Source organism: Numenius arquata, chromosome 2, assembly GCF_964106895.1.
Source record: "Numenius arquata chromosome 2, bNumArq3.hap1.1, whole genome shotgun sequence".
Lineage (NCBI taxonomy): Eukaryota > Metazoa > Chordata > Aves > Charadriiformes > Scolopacidae > Numenius > Numenius arquata.
This window is the reverse complement of record NC_133577.1, coordinates 64,553,756-64,577,284: the sequence shown is the minus strand read 5'-3', so window position 1 is coordinate 64,577,284 and position 23,529 is coordinate 64,553,756. Positions and strand designations below refer to the sequence as shown.

At 44.7% G+C, this 23,529-nt stretch overlaps 1 protein-coding gene across 2 annotated transcripts in view; it reads left to right on the top strand.

Annotated features, from left to right (window-relative positions):
* Positions 1 to 23,529, top strand: part of CACNA1C (calcium voltage-gated channel subunit alpha1 C) — a 495,176-nt gene that overhangs the window by 447,258 nt on the left and 24,389 nt on the right. For both annotated transcript variants that reach the window (XM_074162069.1, XM_074162077.1), the window contains 5 exons: positions 11,747 to 11,779; positions 14,794 to 14,922; positions 18,582 to 18,647; positions 21,858 to 21,949; positions 22,738 to 22,903. In XM_074162069.1, coding sequence (XP_074018170.1) covers positions 11,747 to 11,779; positions 14,794 to 14,922; positions 18,582 to 18,647; positions 21,858 to 21,949; positions 22,738 to 22,903 — 486 coding nt within the window. The remainder of the gene's footprint in view (positions 1 to 11,746; positions 11,780 to 14,793; positions 14,923 to 18,581; positions 18,648 to 21,857; positions 21,950 to 22,737; positions 22,904 to 23,529) is intronic.

The window sequence follows — 23,529 nt, the reverse complement described above, 5'->3', positions numbered from 1 at the left end:
GTCATGTTTCTATCCCGTTACTTTAAAAAAAAAAACAGTACAATATTCTGGCATTAACATTTGTGATATAATGCAGTTATATTTCATTTTCCTTTTAATTCCAATATGTTTTTCCACAAAGCTAGTTAAAAAGCTCAAAAGAAAAAATAATAAAAAACATCAGAACCACCCTACGCTGGTTATATTTTCCATTGGCTTCCTAGCCAGGATAAATCATTCCTTTTGCCGACCAAAAGTTTCTTTTAACTTTCACTGAACTCTAACAGAGATTGTATCTTTATTTGAATTCATAGAAGAATATCTGACTGATTCCTTAGATTCAGAATTCCTCTTAATATATTAATGTCAATTCATGATAGCTGCCTGAGCACCGTAAGTTAGATGGTCAAAATGTGCTCAGGTGAGTTCAAATCCAGCTAGTTCTATCATCTAAGGCAACTCCTTGAAGCAGTGAAAGATATTTTCTGGCATTTAATTCTCCTTTTTCTAAGACTTCTTTTGCTGAGAATGCCCAAGGAATTTTCCAGCATCGCTGTACTCCATATGCAGATTGCAGTAATAAAGGGTGCTCAGTCCCCTGTTTTTCAGTCATTCGGTTTTGCTGTAAAAGCTTCTGTTCTTCATCCAAATTACAAGGGCTTTTAACATCAGTCCTCCAAGACCTCATTTCATGAACCATCTCTTACTATTATGCATATTTAGAGATCTGCTAACTGGTTCCAGATTGCACTGCCAGTTGCAATGAAAGCAATGAAGGTGACGGAAAAAGGGAAAACACACACAAGTATTTTACTTGTTTTCCTCTTTAACTTTCTCTTCTCCCCTATCTTCTTATTCACAGTCACTTTCTCCAAATTTTGCTGAATTCTTGGGTGGCAGAGGCCATGTTTCCCATTCTCAGGAGCACTGGGAGTATTTTTCAGCAAGGCAGTAATTAGTTCCCCTCTACCTACTGTGTCAGTGATTTTTCCCTGTCTTTCTTCAGCCAAGATACCATCAGTCCAGGGGAAAAGCAGTTCCCCTTTGGGAAGGTTTTTGTGCCAGGTACTCAGCAGCAGTTCCGCGTGGTGACGGGTACCATTTTGCAAACCCAAATGCCACAGACTAACAGGAATTTTTGAGGTTCCCATTATATAAAGACCTGATCATGGGTTTTTTTGCTTGTAGGCAAGGGAATGTGGCCTCTCAGCCAGATTTTTACTCAAAACACATATTAACTGATTTTACCCTTTCTGATATAGTCAATACAGCACCCTCATTTAGTTCCTGTCACCTTCCCTCTACCCTCACATGTACCAGCCAGGCAAACATAAGGGGGATTTTTTATTTCTCAATAGAAAACTGGTTTTAAAATGGCTGTGCTTTTACCTTCCCTCACTGGTCTGTTCTTCGTGGAGACCGTGTGGCATAACATGCCAACAAAATGACTTCCACTTCATATATCTTCATAGACATCTGCTCAATGGGACCCATTCCCAGCTGCATCCAGATAAGCTAGCTGTAGAGACTGGGTTGCTGCTTATGGTCACCTGATTGATGGCCAAAAATCTGGGCCTGGCACTAATTGCCAGTAAAATTTACAATGTTGCAGAGTAATGGGACATCCCAGCTGGTCACATCCTAGTAATGCTCTCAAAATCATCTTTTAAAGTCAGAGGTACCAGTCAGCCCTGCTGTGTGCTGAGCCTTGTCTGAGTGACTGGGAGAAAATCTGCTTCACCCAAAGCTGGATCAAGGGACGTCTTTTCATCAGCTGAACAGATACAAAGGCAAAGATGCCTCAGCTGTAAAGAAACACTTGTTAATAGAAAGGCAGTAAACCAGATTGATATTTAGAGTTAGGGATTTTGAGTCTCAACTGTTTGCCCGGATTTGAACATAGTAAATCACACACAGTGAGCATACATACCATCCAAACTATTCCTACTATTTTTTTAACCAAGGAATTCACCAAATCAATAATCATTTATTCTTGAAAAGAGGTGTAGAACAAAAATCTGTTGCTCAGTAGCTTTGCAACAGATAGCTGCAGTCTCCGTATGATCACCTCTCATATTCTCTCATAATGCCTGTGATTGGCATTTCCGATCCCAGAATGGATCATAGGCTTTATTGTATCCCATATTAACATACAGAAACCCAGTATGACTCTGTAGGCTGTTCTCTTCTGGGAAACATTCTGCATCAACATTAAATAACTTTCTAATTTAAAAGGCAATGAAAAGACACAGCCTGGGAATTAAATACTAACTGCTACAAATCTCAAATGAAAATGGTCCATAACAAACTCCCTCTTTGGGCTGCTGGTACCTCTGGCTATCCTGCCCTGAGCAGAGATTCATTACCCAAAAGTAACAGGGGATGCTACTTCACCTGTATCTACTGTCTCTTGCAATCCACAGTCCTGTTGCATTTGAACAAAGGCAGGTTGGATTTTCTCCTGTTTTCAGTGGCATATGCAGTTCTTTCAGCACCTTCATCAAAGCATAACATGGCTCATTCATCTTCACCCTGTCCCAGAGCCTTTGGGCTTGCCAAAGGAAGGATCTTGGAAACACTGCATGCAGAGTCTTTGAGTTGGTAGGCTGCCTGCCTTCCCCCCTGGAAAAACCTCATGATCTAGTCTCCACCTGGCTCCATTAGTTCCCAGAAGAGTTATCATTCTGAGGAGTGGGTGTTTTGCTGCAGACCACAGGCCTGCTTCTGACCTCAACACCCCAGTGTAATTCCCCATCAGTTACACAGGAGTTGCAAAGACACCACTGCAGCTTCCTTCTGGATTCATATGCTCCTGCCAACCACATCACAGTAACCCTTCATACTGAGCTCCCAGCAAACCTCTTCACAGATGGGGCCCTACAAAGTCCAAAGGTCTCCAGCCCCCTTTCTGCCATAGGCAGGTGAAGCTGCCCAGAGACACTCCAGTAACATCAATATGCAGATAGCACCAAGTTTCAATCTGTTCTTTCTTCTTCCTTAGCCTTTTCCCACACCATGCAATCGTATCAGCTATCAACTGATATCAGTATCAGCTAATTAATGTGTAATTAACAAATAGCTTTAGAAGTCCTCAAATGCTCAGTGCACTGAAGACAAGCACAGCCATGACAAAAGTAGGACATGCTTTCTGGGAGTTTGCTTACTCCCTCAAATCACCAGCCCCCAGGGAATATGAAGCCAGTAGATGATACTCTCGGTCCTAACAGAGTGTTGCAAGGTGTTGGAGACAAGGAAAGCTGCCTACCTACAGCTCAGGAAATTCACCTTAGAGAATAACTCTGCTGCTGCTATCCTTTCCAAGACTGGCTGTGGGATGGTATGAGGAATGGAAAAATCTGCACCTTACTCAGCACACAGCACTATGTCTTTCAAGTAACCAAGACTGGTAGGAATGCTTTGAACAGTCTCTTTCTTCTTGTTCATTTCAAGATCAAAATCGGTGGCACAGTCTTAGAACCTTTGCAGGCCAAGCTATCTCTGCTTGCAGCCCTCCAGAGCAGCTGTGGTTTCACAACACTGCTACAGATAAGAAGTCAAGAGAATGGATTTATTTGGGTGTTTGGGATGGAAAAACCTGGATATGAAAAGAACTGTCATTAAGAAGAGGCAAAACTAGATCCAGGCTGTGCTCCTTCTGGAAAATGCACCCCTCAGATTTCCCTCCCTTCCAGATAATGGGGGGAAAGAAAAAAAAAAAAAAGAAAGAATGACCAAAATATGGGAGAACAAATCTTCCTGAAGAGGTGGAGGAAAAGAAGACTGCCCTTTCCAGCAGAATGATAAATACGCTGCTGGGTTTGGTGTTTAAAAGCCATATTAACTTTGCCATAGGAAAGACAGAGAGGCATGTTGGACTACCTAGGAATAGCAATGAGGAAACCATTGGTGTGGAGGGTAATATTGCTGAGGACAGCTGGAGATCTGGGAACTCTATGTTTTCACATTGCTCTCTCTCCGTCTTGCTCAGTGGCCCAGTCTGTTCCCGGGATGATCCCCCTCAGTCTACTCTGGGCTGGGATTATTACTTCCCTGATTATCTCCTTTGGCAGCCCTTGCCCTATGGATCAAGAATTGGTCAATTGTGTCGACTCCGTCACACATGGCTTCTGGCAGAATTGTTCAAATAGGCAAAACCTCTCCTCAGCTGATACCCAAACTGGAACTTCCTTAAAATCAGTCCACCTGTAGAACAAAAGTAAAAGGTCCTGCACACAAGTAGCCTTTCAACATTTATTTTCATGTCTTGGTTTATCTTCAGAGCCTTCCTATCCAGATCTTCTAGGGCTTTTTTTGGCTAGTGTCCCACAAAACACAAATGATAAAACACAGGCAAGCTGCACCTGCCTCTCTGAGTCAGACCAGTACTTGTACCTGAAGATGAGCACTACATCTCTGATAGTGTTTAATATCTACTTGTTTCTCAGGAGCCCCCCAGGCTTGATTACCATAAGACTTGAACTCATCATTTACCCTGAGCTAATGAGAAGGATTATTAAAACATCCTGAAAATTAAGAATAATTTGCATAGATACACTTTACCAATTGTTCTGCTTTTCTGAAAGTCATGGAAAAAAATAGAGCTTTCAGCTGTGTAAAAAGTGACTCTCATTAACTGTCCACTAATTGTCAATCTAGGGTAATCTGCATAACAAAATTAAAGCAATTGACTTTCCTTATATTTACCTTAAGCACGTGGAACCATAAGATTACTGTCTGACAATTTCATGGATATATACGAAATTAATTAATAAGCTATTCAAATTGGTATGATTTGCATATTTGAAGCTAATTAGAAAAGCAAGCTCTAGAATTTCAAAATCTTACAATACCTAGGAAATGAAGGAAAAAAACCTGATAGCTTCAGGACTCATTTGCTTAAAAGTTACCTTGACCTTATTAACTCTATTCAAAATAGGCTTTTGTTGCATATGGATATGCTAGTATTTCCCCCGAGATCTGAGATCCTGTGGAATCTATGTGAAGTATAAATGCATATATATTGCATTTGTATGAGCTGAGCTGCACTTTATGTCTATTGACCCATATGAGTTAGGGCAGGGAGAAATGTAATAGCAAACCTCATTGCAGGTGTCACATTTTTCCTGATTCCCCTTATTGCACCAAATAAATTTTTAATTCCCTAGTGCAAGAGATCTCAGTCTCTTCTGCAGAGCTATCTGGGGATTAGCATGAGGATTGCACCGGAACAGCTCAGGGCTTTCCCTGGGGAAATCAGCAAGGTGTTCACCATTTGCCCCGGTAAAGGCATACACCTTGATTCCCTGTTTTCCTGTAAGATGGTGCCCTTTTCTAATAGGTGCTAAAACCAAACCTCAATTTATGAAAATTATCAAAAAAACCCTCTGTGGTGCTTCACCCAGATTATGGTTATAGGAAGGCTTGGGGTTTTGTTTTACAAAAGCTCCTTGCAATTGTAACGCTTTTTTCCTGGTTTAGAAAAGAATAAAAATTAAAAATTGCAAATTTTTCAGTAAAAGATCATTCCAACAGAAGTAATTGAAGAAAAACAAAACATTTGCTTAAATACAGTAAAAACAGTTTAGGATTGATTTTTTCATAGTTATATAACATTTCTAATTGAAATGTGTGAAGACAATGTGAGATATCAATCTTACATTTCTTAAATGCTTTTTTCAAAATTGACATATTTCTACAGAGCATTTCACTTTCAGCATCAGCATTCTCCTAAGGAAAAATAATTTTTTGGAAAAAATATAATTCTAACTAGTTTTATTCAAAATATTCCAAGACATTCTCAAAGAACTGCACACTTAATGGAAGAATGCATAGTCTGAGCAGCGTGCCTGGCTTATTTTTTATTTTTTTTCCTGCTAATAATTTGATTTCACCATAAGGCTATGGGAATTGAGAATTATGCCATCTGCAATCCAGTAGTATTCCCTGTCAGAGAAATACCAGATATATTTCTGCTTGGTCTTATAATAACTTCACAGACTTTGGTGGCAGGTGGATTATCTCTAGAGTTCTTGTGATTACAACCACACACAGCAGTGGCAGACAGATGACTCTGGAGGGGGTTGTGGTAGCTCCCCAGTGTAATGGTAGGCTATTACCTGCCAGCAGCCAGGTTGATTTGAAACCCTGACTTTTTCCAGCTCTCCACAAAGACTTGTGTAACTCAGACAGCCTCCTGAGGTCACTTCAGACTATTCACACTACAAACGCCAGAAAAAGTCTAGTGGCTTTCCTTTTATCATGTCTCCATGGCACTGATAGATGATAAATCTCTTTTTTTCCTATACCCCTGGTAAATTCTTGTTCTTCTTGAAGCTCGTGTCCTTGTAGATCCCATCTCAGCTTATGTGTAACCCACACAAAGAAAAATCTACAGAACAGTAGTGCTGTTGGCTTGCAGTTGCCCTATTTGGGCCCTTTACATCGTTTCAAGGTGAAGGTGGCCAAGCAGCTGAAACAGCCCTTCAGTTCTTCCTCACTCCCTGTAGCAACAAAATCAAATTACTGTTGCTTATCAGGTATCTGATGATACTTAATGGAACTGCTTTTAATTCCCCTCAAAATCTTACCTATGTTTGTACAATGAGTTAATTTCCCCAGAATGTCTCTTTCACCGTTCATTTTGTGTCCAAGAAGGTCACAGATGCAGTATGGCTAAAGTAGGCAAGACTCTTGGAGGACCTCTAGATACAAAGGACTTTAGCTAGAAAAGATTGGTATCCTAGAACTGCAAAGGAGCTACACAGCACTGCAGCCTGCTCAGGTGAATTCTACAGTGCAGAAGCGTGCTTCCTGCAATGAGCAGAAAAAAAAAGCAAGAAGCTAATCATGTCTCATCCCCTTCCTCATGGGAGAAGGCTAACAGACCAATGGACAAGTTTTCAACAGATCCATCTTCATGGGTAACTTTTCATTCTCCAAATGTCAACAGCAATCAAGGAAACATCGTAGCAGACATCCATTGCCAACAACCAACTGCTGCAGGTGGCCTCCTAAGAGATTCATCCACAAGCCATATTTTTCTCAGTGGAGAAACATTATAGATTGTTTGTCACAAAAGGCAACGTTAGCATCTAACCATTTGTTTTCTTGAGAAACGTGAAAATACTCTGTCATATCATGGTGCCAAAATCTCAAACACAGATTTCCTCTCATCTCTTCAAACCTAGGACTACCAGGCAAAATTAGAAGTCTGTTGTTCTACGACTACATTGACTGAGACAAAGACTAACAAAGCAACAGTAACGCTGTGCAATTGGCTGCTTAAATGTTCCCCAGATCAAGCCAGGCCAAAGTTCTTCACAATATAAAGGTTGGACTCTGTATTACAAAAAGAGATTCCTCCCTATGAATAGAAGCAGTCTTGTTAGAAAGTTAAAAAAAAAAAAAACCAAACTGTGAGCAAGGAAATTTTACTCCTCGAACATCAGGAAAAAATCAGTTTGGACTTCCTAGCAAAGACTGGATCCTCTGAAGGAGCTGAACCCATTATCTTCAGTGTGTCCTGTGGTGTATAAAAAGTATTACCGTCAACAGTGCCAGTACTGGGAATGCCACCTGCCTGTACGATCATCTCAGTGGCAGTCAGGCTTCTACAGCTACTGAAACATATTTACCCAGCAGTCAAGGAGTCTCCTCAGATATATTGATTAAATATGCACTGTACAAACCTAATGGAGCTCCCCTTCAGGCATTTCTAGGTGCTGCTTCTCTGGATAGCCATTAATAGTTGTCAGCAAACCAGTGAAAACTCCCAGGGAACTCAAACTTCTCAACATGGTCCTCCATCTCCAGTGTTCCACAGGGATGAAGTGGGATTGATATATCTTTCCAGTAGTATTCTACTGAAAAATTCATTTGAATAATTTATTAACACACCTTATTATTTTCTTTCAAATCTTTATCTATTCCGAAGATTCTAAGCTATGGATATTTCAAGGGACTTTGATACTACCATAACAGTACAAAGGCTTTAGTCCTTTTACTCATATTTTTGCTCCTGTCTTAACAGCTCTGAAGAGCCAACTCATCCCTCCTCGGAATTTCAGAGTGGAATACGTTACAGCATAAACATCGTATGATATTGACTGTTATGTATTGACCTTGAAATATTGAAACTAGTTCTTCTGGAGTGCAAATTTTATCCTCTCCTAGCTTCCAAAGAATTCATACTATAATCAGGAGTTGGAAACCCATAAAAGTGACCTGTTAAAAACTCTTTCCTTGACATGATGGCAAGATGAGACACCAAGTTCGATATATGAGTCAGTATGGATGTTGAAGACACTCTGATGCTCTCTCTACCCATCTGGAGGTGGTATGTTCTTTGCAAATAGCCACCAGTAAGCCTCGCTACCACCTACCCGGGTGGAGTATGATTGTCAGTTACTTTATTCAGTGTTGTGGTTTCTGAGAATTTAAATGTCTCTCCATTGAATAAACCTCTCTTCTTTTCCAGAGACCTCCTCACCTGGGATCCTGAATTCATGGTGGGCATAAGCTGTGCCTTTCACTTTTGTCCCTGTAGAGGCTTTAAGGTTGCACACAGTTTAGCAGCAGCTCAAGCAATGTTTCTGCTTAAAATGTTGGTGCTCTGGTACACATTGAACATAGTTAAAATTATATATATGCAGGCAACAATATTCTGAGGAGCTTTTCAGACATGCTTGAGGGATCCCTCAGTCTTTATCCTTCTGAATCTTTACTTTGGCTTCTAGAACCTGCTTTTCTGTTTCTTGACTTCTGCTCCTTAGCATCTCTATTACCTTTTTAAATATGGTGACATCAAGAGGGAAAAAAAAAAAAAAAAAAAGAAAAGAAAGAAATGGCCTTTGCAGTTTCATTGCACCCCACTGAGTGTCTCTACACAGACACATCCTGCCTCAGGTATTTCTCTTCCCACTCTTAGCCTGCAGGTTCCCTTCTACATCACTCTTAATATGCCCCTGGACTTGTTTGTGGCTTATACTTCAGGTCCCTTTGCTCTGTGATGGAAATTGCACAGAGCAACATCTCTCGACTGATCTCATTGTTATTGTTGTTGCCCTTTCTTATTCAGTTATGCACGTGCTACTCGTGCCCCAGATGACAAGAGCAGGGTAGAATACTTGAAGTTCCTTTGCAGGTCAGACCACACGCAGGAGAAGAGATGGCTGCAAGTAAAATGGAGTACAGCCAAGACCTTATTCTGTTAAGGGGCGTAGCTTCTCCAAAAGCTCTTTCGAAGATACTAAACAGATGAGGATTTGGTTTTGTACATCATTCCGAGATTTGTAGAAATTAAATCCTGTCCACTTTGTGTGGGCATTAAGCATTTGCTTTAATTCCAAGTACCTATTACCATGCATCCATCCCTGTGAACTGATGTGACCGCTATGTTCTCAGATGCTGGGTGCCTGGCCTTGTCCTAAAATTGGAATACCCGCATCACTTGCAAGGTTGAAGATTCTCATAAAATCTAGCAATAGCTCTCTTGACTTTATAGTCAGAAATGGCCACATTTGAAAGTCCTAGTAACGGGTTCTCAGATATCTGTGCTCGGGTCCATACGGTAACTTTTGGCACAGGTGGAGGATTTTGCTCCTCTCTGAAACCCTTTGCGGATATCAGAAAATGTATTCAGGAAGCCACAGGTGGGGGTTGATTACCCCCTCATATACTCACGCACAAAATACTGTATGCACGAGCATATCAGGAACCTCAGCCCACAGTGCTACGGTTTGTACAAATAACACCTGCCAGGGTTCATGGAAACTTTTCTGAGCTGCTTTTAAGCCTTTACTGTAGGTAGCGATATAATTTGATACATATTTGACCCCGTCTTAAAACACAGGCCGGTTAGATCAGGGGATGAAAGAAGAGTAGGTCAACCTCTACTTGACTTTCTTAGCAGTGCCAAAGGTACTCAGAACCTTTGTTCCCTAGTTTTTCAACATGATGCTCAACTCCTCCGAGTTGAGCATCCAGTATCAACAATGCCTTATACTGTCATATCCTTTTACACAGATTTTTTTACTCTGTTACATTACTATTATCTACACTTTCTGATGAAATATTAACAATACCAGAATCACAAACAAGGTATAATATTCCACAGTAACTTACAAGTCTTCTTCAGCCAGTCAGTCGCAGGTGCACCAACACTGTCAGCTAGGAAGGATGGAGAACCCTGAAAGCTGCTGAAAATTTTTGGGCTTCCTTCAGTTAGTTTGAAGAGGTTTTGTACCTTCTACCAGGTAACTAGCAGAATAAGAGTCCTTCTATTGTTAGAAAAGATGAGTTGCAAAACTAGAAAGAGGAAGGGGGATGGGACAGAGAAACTCTTTGCTGGAAGGGAGATGTTTGCCCAGCAACACAAAATCAAAATCTATGCCTGGTCTTTAAGAAATGTCCCTATGGGCACCGCTCCTTTATTTGGTATTCAAACCAACTTTTGCCTGTATGTGATCTGAAAAGAAAACACAAGAGCAAACATGTGAAAGAGGAGGATAAAAGCAATGAAAGCTGACGCTGCCAAGACAATGAGTTAACCTAAAAGACTATTATATGATTAGGTGTACCTTGGGGTTTTAATTGTTCTCATTTGCCTATATCGCCAAATAGGCTGTGCATCCAAACTACAGTTTTTATTTAGGCAATACAATGCCAGTTTAGTTACTGCAGTGTCCTTGGAGAGCAGGCACACACTGCGGGAGTCCTCTGTGGCACTAGAGGTGTATTCTGCCATTTGCCAGAAGAAGAAATACATCAGTTTCAGCTTTTTAAAAGTAGTCACGGGAAGTAACGACAAAGAGGTTTGGCATATGGGGCCTATGATAGAGGTTAGGCCTGAAGGATTATGTTACTATTGAACTGAAGGACTCCCAATAAATCTGTTTTTATTTAATTTTCGATTCTGCTTCTTACACCTAAAGGGTATTTGCAGCCTTGGGTGTTTTTTAGAATTGCTCTCAGTATTGGAAGTGGCCCCAGAAGTTACTCAAGGAACGTCAGGTGGAGTGTTTGCAGCAGCTAGACTCTTTTCAGGCATGACCAGGGCTCAGCTCAGCTCAGCGTGGCCTCCAAGGGTCTCTGGAGCTTCGCTGTGAGGTGGGTGAAGGTAGCGCAAGCTAACCAGCTTTACCAACCCACATTCCACAGCTGGCGGTGGGTGTTGTGAGATTGCCAAGAGCAGATTAGACTGTCCCAACCCATTGTCTTAATAACAACAATGTTATTACTCACAACTATGTGTAAGGAAATGGACATATATAAATAGAAAGTGTTGCTTTAGCACTGGAGTACTATGGGTTTGCAAATCAGACTTACACACTAGAAGCTGGCTGGTCCCTGTGCAGATATGGATCTGTGTTGGGGAGCGAAATCAGCCCCTGTATTGAACTTGATAGTAGTAATATAAGAAGCATTTTAACAATATGAGTGCCTCCACTGCCTGGATGCCAGGACATCAAGCACTCAGGAGATACTGGATGCAATTCAGATGTGGTGGTAGTGGATACAGCTTACATCAAATTCAATGGGAGTTGTACCTACTTCTGCCATAGGCAGCTTTGATCCTGGGCATCCTAGGGAATTAGCCCAGCCTTTTGTGCATTTCCTTCAAACTCCCTTTTGCCCTCTTCTGCCATTTTGTTGCTCCTGTGTGTCATGGTTTAGGCTGGGCTGGCCACTGTGTTAGCCAAGACCCAGTTTACTAGGGCTCTTGATTGGAGACTTATTACAGCTTATTTCTGTCTGCCTTTCTTTAAAGCCAGCTGAACATACCCAATGCTCTTCCTCTATGGTAAGACCAAAAATACAGACCACCCTCCCAGCTTCTGTGACACTCTTTCTAACACACTCCTTTATTCTCTTCCCCGTGATCACGAGTTCTCTCTCCAAGCCCAGCCTAGTTATTTGTGCATGAAGCTGCCATGTCGTGTATTGGTGTGTCTGGTGTTCACATGAGCTGTGAATATGCTGCACATGTGTATTTCTTGTGCATCCTGAGCTTTCCTTTGGTTAAGTTAACTGTCGTTCTGCCTTCTAATGAATCACCAAGAGAGAACTAGACCTGGTAAGATTTCTTGTTAGCAACAAACTATGTCACTATGAATGTGACACTGAATGCGTTTGCAATGTGACTTTACCTCCAAGCTTCCAGACTAGAAAGGATTGGGAGTCTGAAGTTCTTCTTGAATGAGGTGACTCACTGTAACGTTTGAGTTTGTACTTTGGACCCAAAAAAAAGTAATTTGTGCAACGATGCTCACAAACTCTGCTGCCTTGGTATACAAAGCAGTTCCCACACCACCCCAACAGAGTCGCAGTAACTTCAGTCTCTTGATTGCCATTTTGCAGAACCTCCCTCCTCTGGCAAGGATACGCCTTCAAAAAGCTGGATGAAAGCCAGGAGAAAGCAAGCAAGGCTATTCAAGCACCAGCTAATCCGTAGCCACCTAGTCTTAAAATGACCGTAATCTTGCAAGGCATCGCTGAGTGTTGGCTAAGGGGTTTGATGCCAGTAAATTGCATATTTGCATCAGGGAGGAGTTTGTTCTATTTTATCTGCTGCTTAGACTTTGCCTGCTCCAGGACCCTAGAAGGACAGGGATAATTTTCTGCCTACAGCAGGTGCCTCCTCTCAGTAAGGAAAGATGAAGGAATTCTAAAATCTCTGTCCAGACCCATGTCCCAACTTGCTGCCTTCTAAAGGGCCAAGTCGACAATAACAGCAGCAGTTAGAATAAGAAAACACTTTAAAACACTTTAAAACCACTTTTTTTTTAGTCACAACCACAGCAGTACTGCTGTCCACACAATGTTTAAACTTGGACATCACCTCTCTTTTAGGTGCTATTGGAGTTTAGCTTCTTTGAGAAAGTAGAAGGGAGGCCATAGGACTTCTGTAGGATTGAGAGAGGTGTGTGACCTTATAGTTAGCTCTCTGGGACTGTAGTGCTGACAGTATTGAATGCCATGATTTTTGATTTCTTGGAGGCCACACTCCTCCTTCACCTCAGAGCAATTCCTTCCGATTCACTGAAGCCCCCAGCCTGTTGTCCAAGTCAGAAAACAAGAATGATGTGAGATGTAGGGAGCACTCAGGCTTTTCCTTGATACAGCCTGTTCCCTTAATCTTTTTCACCCCGTTACTGCATGGGCAGCGAGCGTCAGCCTTTGCTGCAGACTGGAGGAAGCTACCCAAAATATCCACGGGTGATTCACCACAGATAGAGAGACAAACTGCAGCTGGGATGCAATCCTGATCCTAGCGCTGAGCTTTCCGCACGAGCGGGGTTTGCACACACTAGCAAGCAGCTATGGCCCCTGTGTGCCCTGACGGCTGCACAGCAGGAGCTGGGGCACGGACCCAGCTGGGGGCGAACAACCTGCTCATCCTGGGTTGGAAACAGGAGCACAGACGGTGCACGGGTACACATCCTCATCTGGACATTTAATCCCAGAAAGGTAAATCTCAGCGGTTCCCGTGCCTTGGGTTCGATCAGGAGCAGACAGGCAAGCAGCTACTGTTTTCGCTGCCTGGTGACAGGAAATCCAAAGGGTCTGTTCTCTCTTGGTTTACACAGTGGTGAGTAGTTAACAGTGGGGGTGATCTGCACTGTTTCTTCCTCCTAAATGTTGCTCTTTTGGTGGCGTTTAGACTCAAACTGTGGCCTTTGCAGCCTGGGTGGGGACAAAGGAGGGGTTTCTGTGCACCAATTTGCTCCATGGCAGGTCAGGCGGCGGGGTGACAGTGTTATCTTCCCCTGTGACAGGAGGTCACATTCCCACAGTGCTGCTAGTGGAAACCACCAGCTCCACAGGCTTCACACAGATTTTTAGGGGGTTAACGAACTGGGAAACATTGCATTTTCTGTGGCTGGCCTGCCCTCAAGCTAAGCAGTGGGTCCTCCACCGAGGTCCAGGTGAGCCTGCTGCCGTGGCACCACTCAGAAGGATGTTGCCTTCAGACGTGTGAAGGCTGAAGAACGTCAGAGCTGGTTACAAGCCCAGGGGAAAATGCTTAGGGACAAAGCAGATGCTGTGAGAAAAAAAAAAGAAAAAAAAGAAGCCAGTAGAAAGGGTATTTTAAAATATTACATGCTTAAACAGTAGCAGTGAGCCAAAATAAAATGTTTGGAAAAAAAACAACAGCCAGTGTGCAGACTGTGGGAAATACAAAGGGGTCATGAGAAATGCGAAAGGCCCAAACGCAGAGCAGCGGGAGCGAGCGACCACAGCCCAGTCCCCAGAAGCATGGCCACGGCAGTGCCAGGGATGCCAGCGGTGCCAGGGACGCCAGCAGCTGGGCAGGGACACTGCACGCTGTGCCCCCATGGGGTTTCACACCCCAGGGCAGACCTGGAACCTGCTACTGTTTCCCAGCAGAGCAAGCGGCACGTGGCTGGTGCCCCGCATCAGATTTACCAGAACTGCTGGCTGAGGTGCTTGCTGGGGTAAAACATCCAAGACAGGCCAAAAGAGAAAGTATCTTTCTCCTCCAGTATAATGGCAAAGGAGAATTGCATCTTTCCAATGTGAGGAGGAGATGTAATAGAGGGGTTTATAGCGTGACATATCCCTAATCCCCAAAAGTCCAGGCAACCTGAAGGGAGAGGCTGGTGGTCCCATAGAGTAGCCTCACCACCATGGGAGAGAGGTGCCATGGGGTGGTGCTGGGGCTGTGCAAGCCCAGGGAGCGGTACCAGGAGAAGGAACAGTGCAGTGAGCCCTCGGCATAGCGTCCTCTGTGGCCCAGGGCCCCCGTTCCTCCTGTGCTGTTGTAACTCCTGCCTCTGTGCCAATGGCTTCCAGAACGCAGAGGAAAACTCTCGCATCTCAATCACCTTCTTCCGACTCTTCCGCGTGATGCGTCTTGTGAAGCTCCTGAGCCGAGGGGAGGGCATCCGGACGCTGCTTTGGACCTTCATCAAGTCCTTCCAGGTATTCCTTCACTTATCTCTAAGTAAGACCTAAGTCTTTTTTATTATTATTATTTTTTCCCCTTGGTGGCCCCTCGGGGTTGGGGTGTTCACCCAAGTGCCTGAGCCCAAAGGCTGGTGGTCAGAGCTGTGGGCACCAGTGACACAAATGAGACTCAAGTAAATGGGGCTCACAGGGGATGACTGCCTGGTTACGAGTTTCCTCCTTAAAGCACGAGTAATTGCTTGAGACATCCCTGAATAGCCTTGATAGTTCAGTTCAACTCAATTACCACCTGTCCATAATCCTTCAATCTCCCCTCTTTTTTTTTTTTATCTATTTTAGCTGTATTTTTTATCAGTTGCTTTAAGCAAAATACACAGCTACAGGGAAGGCCTGGCTCTCAATTATGCTTCCCTTAAGCCTTGAGGATTTCCAGTGAGTATTAGAGGTGTGTGGCCCCCATGCTTTCAGCCAGGAAGAATTTCACTTTTTTGGCCCCACACCTTTGGCCCTGGTAATGGTGCCAAGTTATTAAATTGCTGCTGCTTTTGCCCTGGAGGCAGGTTGCATTTCAGTGGCAGGTAAAGTACCAGAGTAGATAAAGGAGACCCGACTGGATAAGAATCATCACCTGTGGGGGAAAACAAACACCAAGAGACAGCTATGTGCTACAAAAACTGCTTCCGAACCAGCCACTAACCTAGACATATATAGAAAAACGGTAGTTAGAGATGACGTATGACATAGTCATTCATTTTACAAGTACTTCACCGGGATTTACTGGGCCAGTGCAACCTGGCTGTTAGCTGGCATAGGTCTGGAGGAAGTGTCAGGGGAAAGACAGCACAGGAATAAAATGGTGGTCTAATCACAAGAAAAGATGCAGGACACACCCCTGGATAAAAGCATGAAAGAGTAACTTGTGCAGCACACGTCTTGTTTCAAGACCGCGTATCCCTCAGACTTAGGCTTTAAATGGTCTGTAGCATTTGTATTGATTCAAATGGAAATGGAGCTGATCCACGCTTTAAAACTTAAGCCTCACCAGCTACAACACAAGCTGGGACCAAAGCCTGCAGTGCTATGGATGACCATGATTTCTGTCTCCATCAGCAGGAGCAGCACACGTGTACACCAGGGATCAGTCTGGACCTTTTCTAGTGCAGCTCTCAGGTGGTCTCAGTAGCCAGACCACAGGCTCAGGCCAGGGACTCTCATTTTGCACACTTCTTGACTGCCAGAGGATCTAATATTGCACACATCATACCACAAGCAACTTTTTCCATTGCTTACATGGTTGCTAACTTCCAGGTTGTTATTTGAGCAGCTCCACTGGGAACCATTTTGTCTGCACGCACAGGAATGAGATTCCCTTGGCACAGCTCAGCCATCCGTGATGCAGGGGACAGAGTCACGCTTTCCAGTTCCTGCTTCTCCTCCCCTTGCCCCTGTGCCCCTCCAGCTTCTTTAGCAATAGCTTGCTCGTATCCTGAGCTCAGCTTGCCACGGCCCTTGGCTGGAGAGGATGAGATGGATGGGAAAGGGAGTGCCTGGTACTTCCCTCCCGTGACCTTCAGACCTACTTTTAGGCAGGGTTGTAGGGTGATGGGAGAAAGTATCAAGGGAGGTATCTTCCACAGTGGGGGGGGGGGGGAGGGGAAGAAAAAAATCACTGCAAGCCAGTGCCTTTTCCCTTGAAAGCCTTTAGCCATTTATAACATGGTATTCTCTGCTCAGAGCTCCTCCTCTTGCTACTACTGACAGGCTGCTTTCGTGGCTAAGAATAGCCATTGTGCAGACTTCTTAACTCAGCCACTCCCACTGTCAAAATCTGGGATCCCTACAGACTTTGTCTGGCACAGGCTCTTCTCCATGTCCCCACATGCTTCCAGGAAGCGTCTCTGCTCACACAGGGCAGCCTAATAAGAAACAAACTTGTGCCGGAGTTCTACCATCGTAACTACCATGTGCCCTGTGCATGGCATGCCGTGCTTACATACGAGTTGGGGCACCGGTCAGAGGAGTGTGTGGTGGGAATATGCTCAGCAGGGGTTTCCGCCTGCAGAGATAGCAACAGAGCCCAGGCTGGCGAGTGGGAGGAGTAGGAAGTGAGAGGGGTGCTGAGGGCAAGGCAAGGCCGTGGGAATCACAAGGACAAAGTAGTGAAGCCAGGGAAGGATGGAGACAGAGGAGGACAGAGCCAGAAGAGTGGAATATGGGAGGTGGGGAGCTGAAGGAGCCGTGGGGAATACAGGGCAGAGATGAGCAGGAAGGTGCATCAGTGGAGAGGAATGGGCTGAGCAGAAGAACATAGAAATAAAGTGGAGGGCCAGACAGCCAGGAAAGAAGACACCTTCCCCATCTCCATTTGAAGAGAGAAGAACTGGTAAGGTTATGCACATGAGGTCCTGTCTGGACACTATCCAGGAGCTCTTCTTAGGTCTTTTGTGTATCAAGTCCCAACTAGATAATCATAAAATGTTTGAAGCCCAATTCTGAGCTGCTGTAGCTCCGCTGACCATACAGATTTATCTGACCCCATAAAACACAGAGTAATCTGCCCTTGAGCCTCAAGATTATCATTACAGTCATCGTTTAAAGGTTTGAATTTTTGCCATTTTAATATTGTCTTTAAGTTGATTTCTGCAGGTCTTAGTCAAATCTCCATAGTGGTCAGGGAAAATTTTTCCTCACTTCTTCCTGTAGGATTTAGCCCTGTTGAATTTAAGCATAAATATAAAATGTGTAAATAATCTTATATTTAATAATAATGATAATAATAATAGTGTTGTAGGCTTTTTATACCCTGTGAAATAGGGTGTTCAAAATCCAGATCAGGGACTGTACTCACATTTTCAGGATGAATGTGTCTACTCGTTGCCTCTGAAGTGAGAAATCTCTGGTCTGAGCACTATATATTTCAAAAGCAACAGAGTCGAAAATTCTGCCTCAAAAGCCCGAGCCTGTGAGGGCCCGAGCTGTGCCCTTGATTCCTGCTAGTGGCAGGGGAAACTGATAGCACTCAACACTTTGCCAATTGCACTGGCCTCTTCCTAACGAGGCAGCTCTGCATATCAGGGCTCTGCATTTCCCCTTCAGCAGCTGATCACAGACACTCAGTGCATTGCAGGCACCATCACAAACACCTAACACTGGGCAGGGCACAAAGCTGATGCTGCTTTAGGTACTTGGGATGGCACCAGCCATTGTAACAGAAGCCTTGAATTTGGATCTCTGCAGGTGTTGTGTTTTTGATTTCGCCAGACTGGATCCAGAAAAAAATCACCCTGCCGTTAGTGCCAGAACAGTACTGGTTATGAGAGTTTTCTCCTCGTGGCGAGCAGCTGTAGACACTGGTTTTGGCCTCGCTTTCCTCACTTCGTCAAGGGCAGGACTGAGTTGAAGGCAGTAGAGCTACACCGTCACCAGTGGAAGCAGAGTTAGAGCCCGCCTGAGCTGGGTGGCAGCGGGGTGGTGGCCGGGAGGGCAAGGAAATGTGGGGCTGTAGAGGCATCTAGTGGCCACCCGGCCAAATTACAGACTCAACGTTTGGGGTCGGCCTCTGCCCAGTTTCCCAAATCCAGGAACGTGAACCAGTCTCTGGTGTGCCCTGCTCAGTGGACACACAGGGCTCTCTTTTTTTTCTCTTTTTTTTTTTTTTTTTTTCTCATTTCTAGGCTCTCCCCTATGTGGCTCTTTTAATAGTGATGCTGTTCTTCATCTACGCTGTGATCGGGATGCAGGTAAGCGATGCTAAAGAGCTCAATTGTGTCCGTCTCCTCCTGCTAAGAGTTTTAGGAACAGACTTATAAAGTAGCTAGACCAATGTTTGGTTGTAGGGGCTTACAAGAATGTTTTTGTCTAGTAAAATAAGACAGGAGCTAACCTTGGTAAGAAAACATTGTCTGCCTATGCACAACACACTACAGAAAAACAAACAAACAAAAAAATGAAACAAAACCAACCCATTAAATGGCAGAATGCAATCTGCAAACAGTAAAAGGACAGTGCCAGCCCTCCACACTGCCAAAGGAATACACAGCAGCGGTGGCAAAGGACATTTATTGCCTCTCTTGTTGGTTCAAAATAGTTGTTTTGGTGGGCTTATGGCCATGCTGCACTGAACAAACCCTGTTTTTCTCTCACATCGCTTTCACACTGGTGTAACTTGCACTGAGTTGTGAACAGCAGCTTCTGATTTACACCCGTGAAGGTAAATATGGGATCAGACCCAATGTACCAACCAAAATCCAAATTCTGTGTTTGTGCCAGTTCTTCAGGAAGCTGCATCAATACAATATTCTATTCAGTTTACGAAATGAAGTTGGAACCGGCCTAAGCATTCATCTGTGCAAGGAACTGATGTTGCATCCAGACCATTGAAGAAAGCATGTGATACAGGCACAGTCTGTGACAGTCCCAGCCCCATTTGCTGTGCTACTTTTCAAACTAGGCTTCACTTTCTACTGCGGTGTTAATGAAAGATCTCAGACAAGTCAACCATCTGGGACCAGAGACCAAAGTATAGAAAGGCATGGCATAATTGCTTCCAGAGATCTTCAAACATGACAGGCTTCTTGGTTTCACAATGCTGACAGAATTTGTAGCAAAATTCATCTGACCTCTGTGACCTTGTTTTAATTTGTTTCCTGTTATTTTAATCACATCTTTTCACAGACTCCATCTACGCTCCCCCAGTTCGAAAAATAAAACTAATCTTTTCTTGAATTATCATAGGCTATCTCAATTGCCCCCAGTAATTACAGCTGTCATTTTGTCTACTAGGCTTGTACTGTAAACTTGCCAGTTTTGCCTTTGATACTTAGCTAGCTCAGATGGCCAAGATCTTAGAGGATTACCTGTGCTCTACGAAAAATCACTTGAGAATATTGCACTAGTGTTATGTAGCTACACAAAGCATTCAAAATGGCTTCCACACAGATGGTGTCTATAACTATTGGGGAGCTGCCACGGCTAGATATTTTATTCTGTAATTCTATTCCATTTTCTGTCAGATAGTTCTAGGTTGGCTATCTAATCCTTGCCATTTAAGCCTCTGTTTTAATAATCTCAGCAGCCTGAAGATCATATATCTGTCTTTCACTTTTATCTAGATTACTAGATTGTTTCCTGCCCTCCGGTCTTCCAATGAGAAAAACAACTTTTCTCATCTTCCCTCTTAGCTTAGAGACCACAGACCTCTTATCATCACTTTTTGTCCAAATGGCATCTCAGACATTTTGTGTGCTGTTCTCTTGAACTTGCTGACACGTAGAGTTCCCTTGCACATAGGGACACATAGAAAGGAAAAGCCTTCCTCACTCCATTAAGCAGCTACCTTGAAAGACTAGATGTACCAGACCTGATGAAAATAGAAGAATTTCCCACATAAAGGAAACCTACCCTTTATCTCAGCTACTGCCCTGACCTGGAGCGTAACAACATTCAAGCCTCACTGCCTAATGTGCCCAAGTGGAAAAATCCAAATTGGTACTGATGGATGAAGCCACTCATATCATGGCCCAGGAGGTGCAGACTAGAGAGGCCATGAGTGAGGAACCTCTTCCTGCAGCTCCTTGTAGGTGCCTAATGCAAAGCACCCGTAGTAGTTGCCGCTGGATCATCATGTGTGAAGGAAGCTGCAGGATTGAAAGGAAAATCAGACTTCCAGCATGGGAAGTTCCCTCGCCTACGCTTGCCTGAAATGAAAAATATGGGCTGCCTCAGCTCAAACTGCCTCTGAGCATTTAATCTGTCCTCCTGCTCCTCCTCGGTGCAGCTGGGGCTGTCACTGCTACCCACAGCGTGGGGGCGGTTGGGGCTGGGGAAGGCCCACAAGTCCATGAGGAACCCCTGCAGAAATCCTGCCACGTACAGACCCTCCCTCCCGTCTGCCATGGCCTCCCTGCCATTGTCCCTGCGCTTCTCTCCACATAGTTGTTTCCTTTGGGGTGTTAATAATCAGTGACATTTGCTTGAAAAGAAGCTCCGTGTTCTCTCAGAGCTGCTCTGTTCCTGCTGCTCATTTTGGCTATGAGATTACAGCTCTCAGTCCTTGAGATCTCTGTCACGTTGCTATCGATGGGGAATAAATAGGCCTGACTGACTATGCTGTGCAGAGACCTTTCTGCCAGGCAAGGTTTGTTAAGCTTTCAGTCCCCATGCTCAAAAGTACCAAGGCTATGTAAGACCTTTTCAAAGAAGCCTGAAACTCTCCTGCACCGGGGACTTCGCATCTGAGGGCAGGCCCTTAAGAAGCTCTGCTGATGGTTGCAGGCTTCATGCTACGGCTGGATGAACTAGTTGGTGCGGCGACGGTTGGTTGGGCATGGAAGGAAGCTGTAAACCATACTTGTCTGGCCAAATCTAGTCATCATCTTCACATTGCTGCATTCGGGGGGGGGGGGGGGGGCGCTAAACACCTGCTGGTGACAAACGTGGCTACTAGAAGGGCAAGCATTTGGACAATCTCCAGATCCAAGGCAACGTACTTTACGTTGTTTTGGGAAGATCCGAGGCACCCCACAGAGTTGGAAGCTCAAGGCTTTGCAGCTGCTGGTCATTTGCTATCATTTCCTTCTGGTGAAGACAGATAAGCAACGAAGGAAGGAGCCTTTTCTTCTGTGTTACTGATTTCTTTCAGCTGGACCCACACCCCATATGAGTGCCTGTTATAATAGGGCCCCGTATCATGTATTCACAGTGTATGATATAAGGAAGGATGTCTTGTTTTAACAAAATATACTGCCTGCTACAAAATGAGTGCTTCTCTGGTGATAAAGCATAAGCAAGGGAAGCAACAGCAAATATGAAAGAGCTGTAGAAATAATTTTTTTAAGACAAGAGCAGACTCTGTTAAATATCAGAGTCAGGGTGAGGCCAAGAGCTACCAGGTGACAAGAGGTTTGGGGATTTTGCAGGGCTAACCTGAAAAGACCTCTGCTTTCTGCCAGGTGTTTGGTAAAATTGCGCTGAACGACACCACAGAAATCAACCGCAACAACAACTTCCAGACCTTCCCCCAGGCAGTGCTGCTGCTTTTCAGGTGGGTGTCTGACAGCTCTGGGTTGTGTCAGTCCAGGAGCACGATTCCCCTGCTCTTGGGCACAGCTTATCTCCTTCTACCGTATCATGCTCATGAGTAGGTGAGTAGAAACATGTTGTCCCATAGTGGGGGGAGCATAGGAGTTAACGTTAATGAAATGGCCGGTCCGTTAAGCCTTGTACCCTGCCAGCTGACGCTGTGCTGGGGAGGGAGGCGAGCCCTCCTACTCAGAAGGAAGGTAGCCAGTTTCCAGTGCTCTCAAATGTTGATACGCATCGCAAGTGCAGTATGACTTCCAGCTCATTTTAGCAGGTAAAGGGACATGAACTCCCACTCATGCTTTGGCATGGCCGTGCCCAGCTCTGCTTAGCACACCATCCTGCTCCAGCTGTGGCCAGGTGTGCTGGGGCCAGGGAAGGGTGCTGAAGGGGTGGGGAGCTGGCACAAATCTAGCAGTCTCTCCTCATTTTCAAGGGGTTTTATCGTGCAATCCATAGCCGTGTCACACACCTCTCGATGACTCTGGCTGGTTGGAGCATGATGGCCCTGTACCCAGAGTAGGCAAAACCAGTCAGGAACAAGACACTGATGATGGCAACAAAGCCAAAAAGAGGAGCAGGGTATGCCAGTGTATGTCAAAGCCCGGCAATAAGCTTAACTTGCTCTTAGTTGACCTCAGTGGCAAAATTCCCATTAATGTTCATGGGAGCAGGAACAGGTTGCTAATGAGCCTGTCCCTCTCACATCGAAGGTCACTTCTGTCTTGTCTTGCCTTTTGCCATGCCCAGGTGTGCCACCGGTGAGGCCTGGCAGGAAATCATGCTGGCGTGTCTCCCAGACAAGAAGTGTGACCCAGAGTCAGAGCCGGCCAACTCCACCGAAGCCGATCACTCCTGTGGCAGCAGCTTCGCCGTCTTCTATTTCATCAGCTTCTACATGCTCTGTGCCTTCCTGGTGAGTCCACCTCAGCAACCAAAACCTGTCCTCTGTCAGACTGAGCCCCTGCCTACCCAGATAGCAGCACTGCACAGCAGAAGAGCAATCTTAAAGAGGGGGAATCTCCCCATGGGGTCTTTCCCAGCAGCACACTTTCAGTGACAACACCCCCTTGGTCGCTGGCATTCCTGCCTCCCTCCAGCTCTGGGGGATGCTCTGCTTCCAATCCCAATCCTTTGTCCACAGCAGAGGAGCACTCTTTCCCCCTCCCTCTCAATGAGAAAACCAAATTAGCGTGTTGTGGGCTGTGCTGAGGCTAGCAACGCCTCAGACACACTTCCCACCTTCCCTCCTACCTTCCTTCTGGCTGCTGAGCAGGTTTTTCCTCTCCTGCCAGCAGCAATGACTGTGAGAATACACATATCCCACTTGCATCTGCTCTGCGTTGGTAATGCAGCATTGCTCAGAGCGACAGCACATGCTCTGCAGCTGGCATCAGTGCGCAAAACTCTCCCAGTGAACAGCAGCAACATTTTAAAAGTTTTGGTCTTGGGCCAGAAGAAAGGACTTTTATCTCAGCCCCACTGCCTGTAGAGGGTAAATCCCAGGTTCTCCCACCACTACCCCATTCTCCTGAGCAAAGA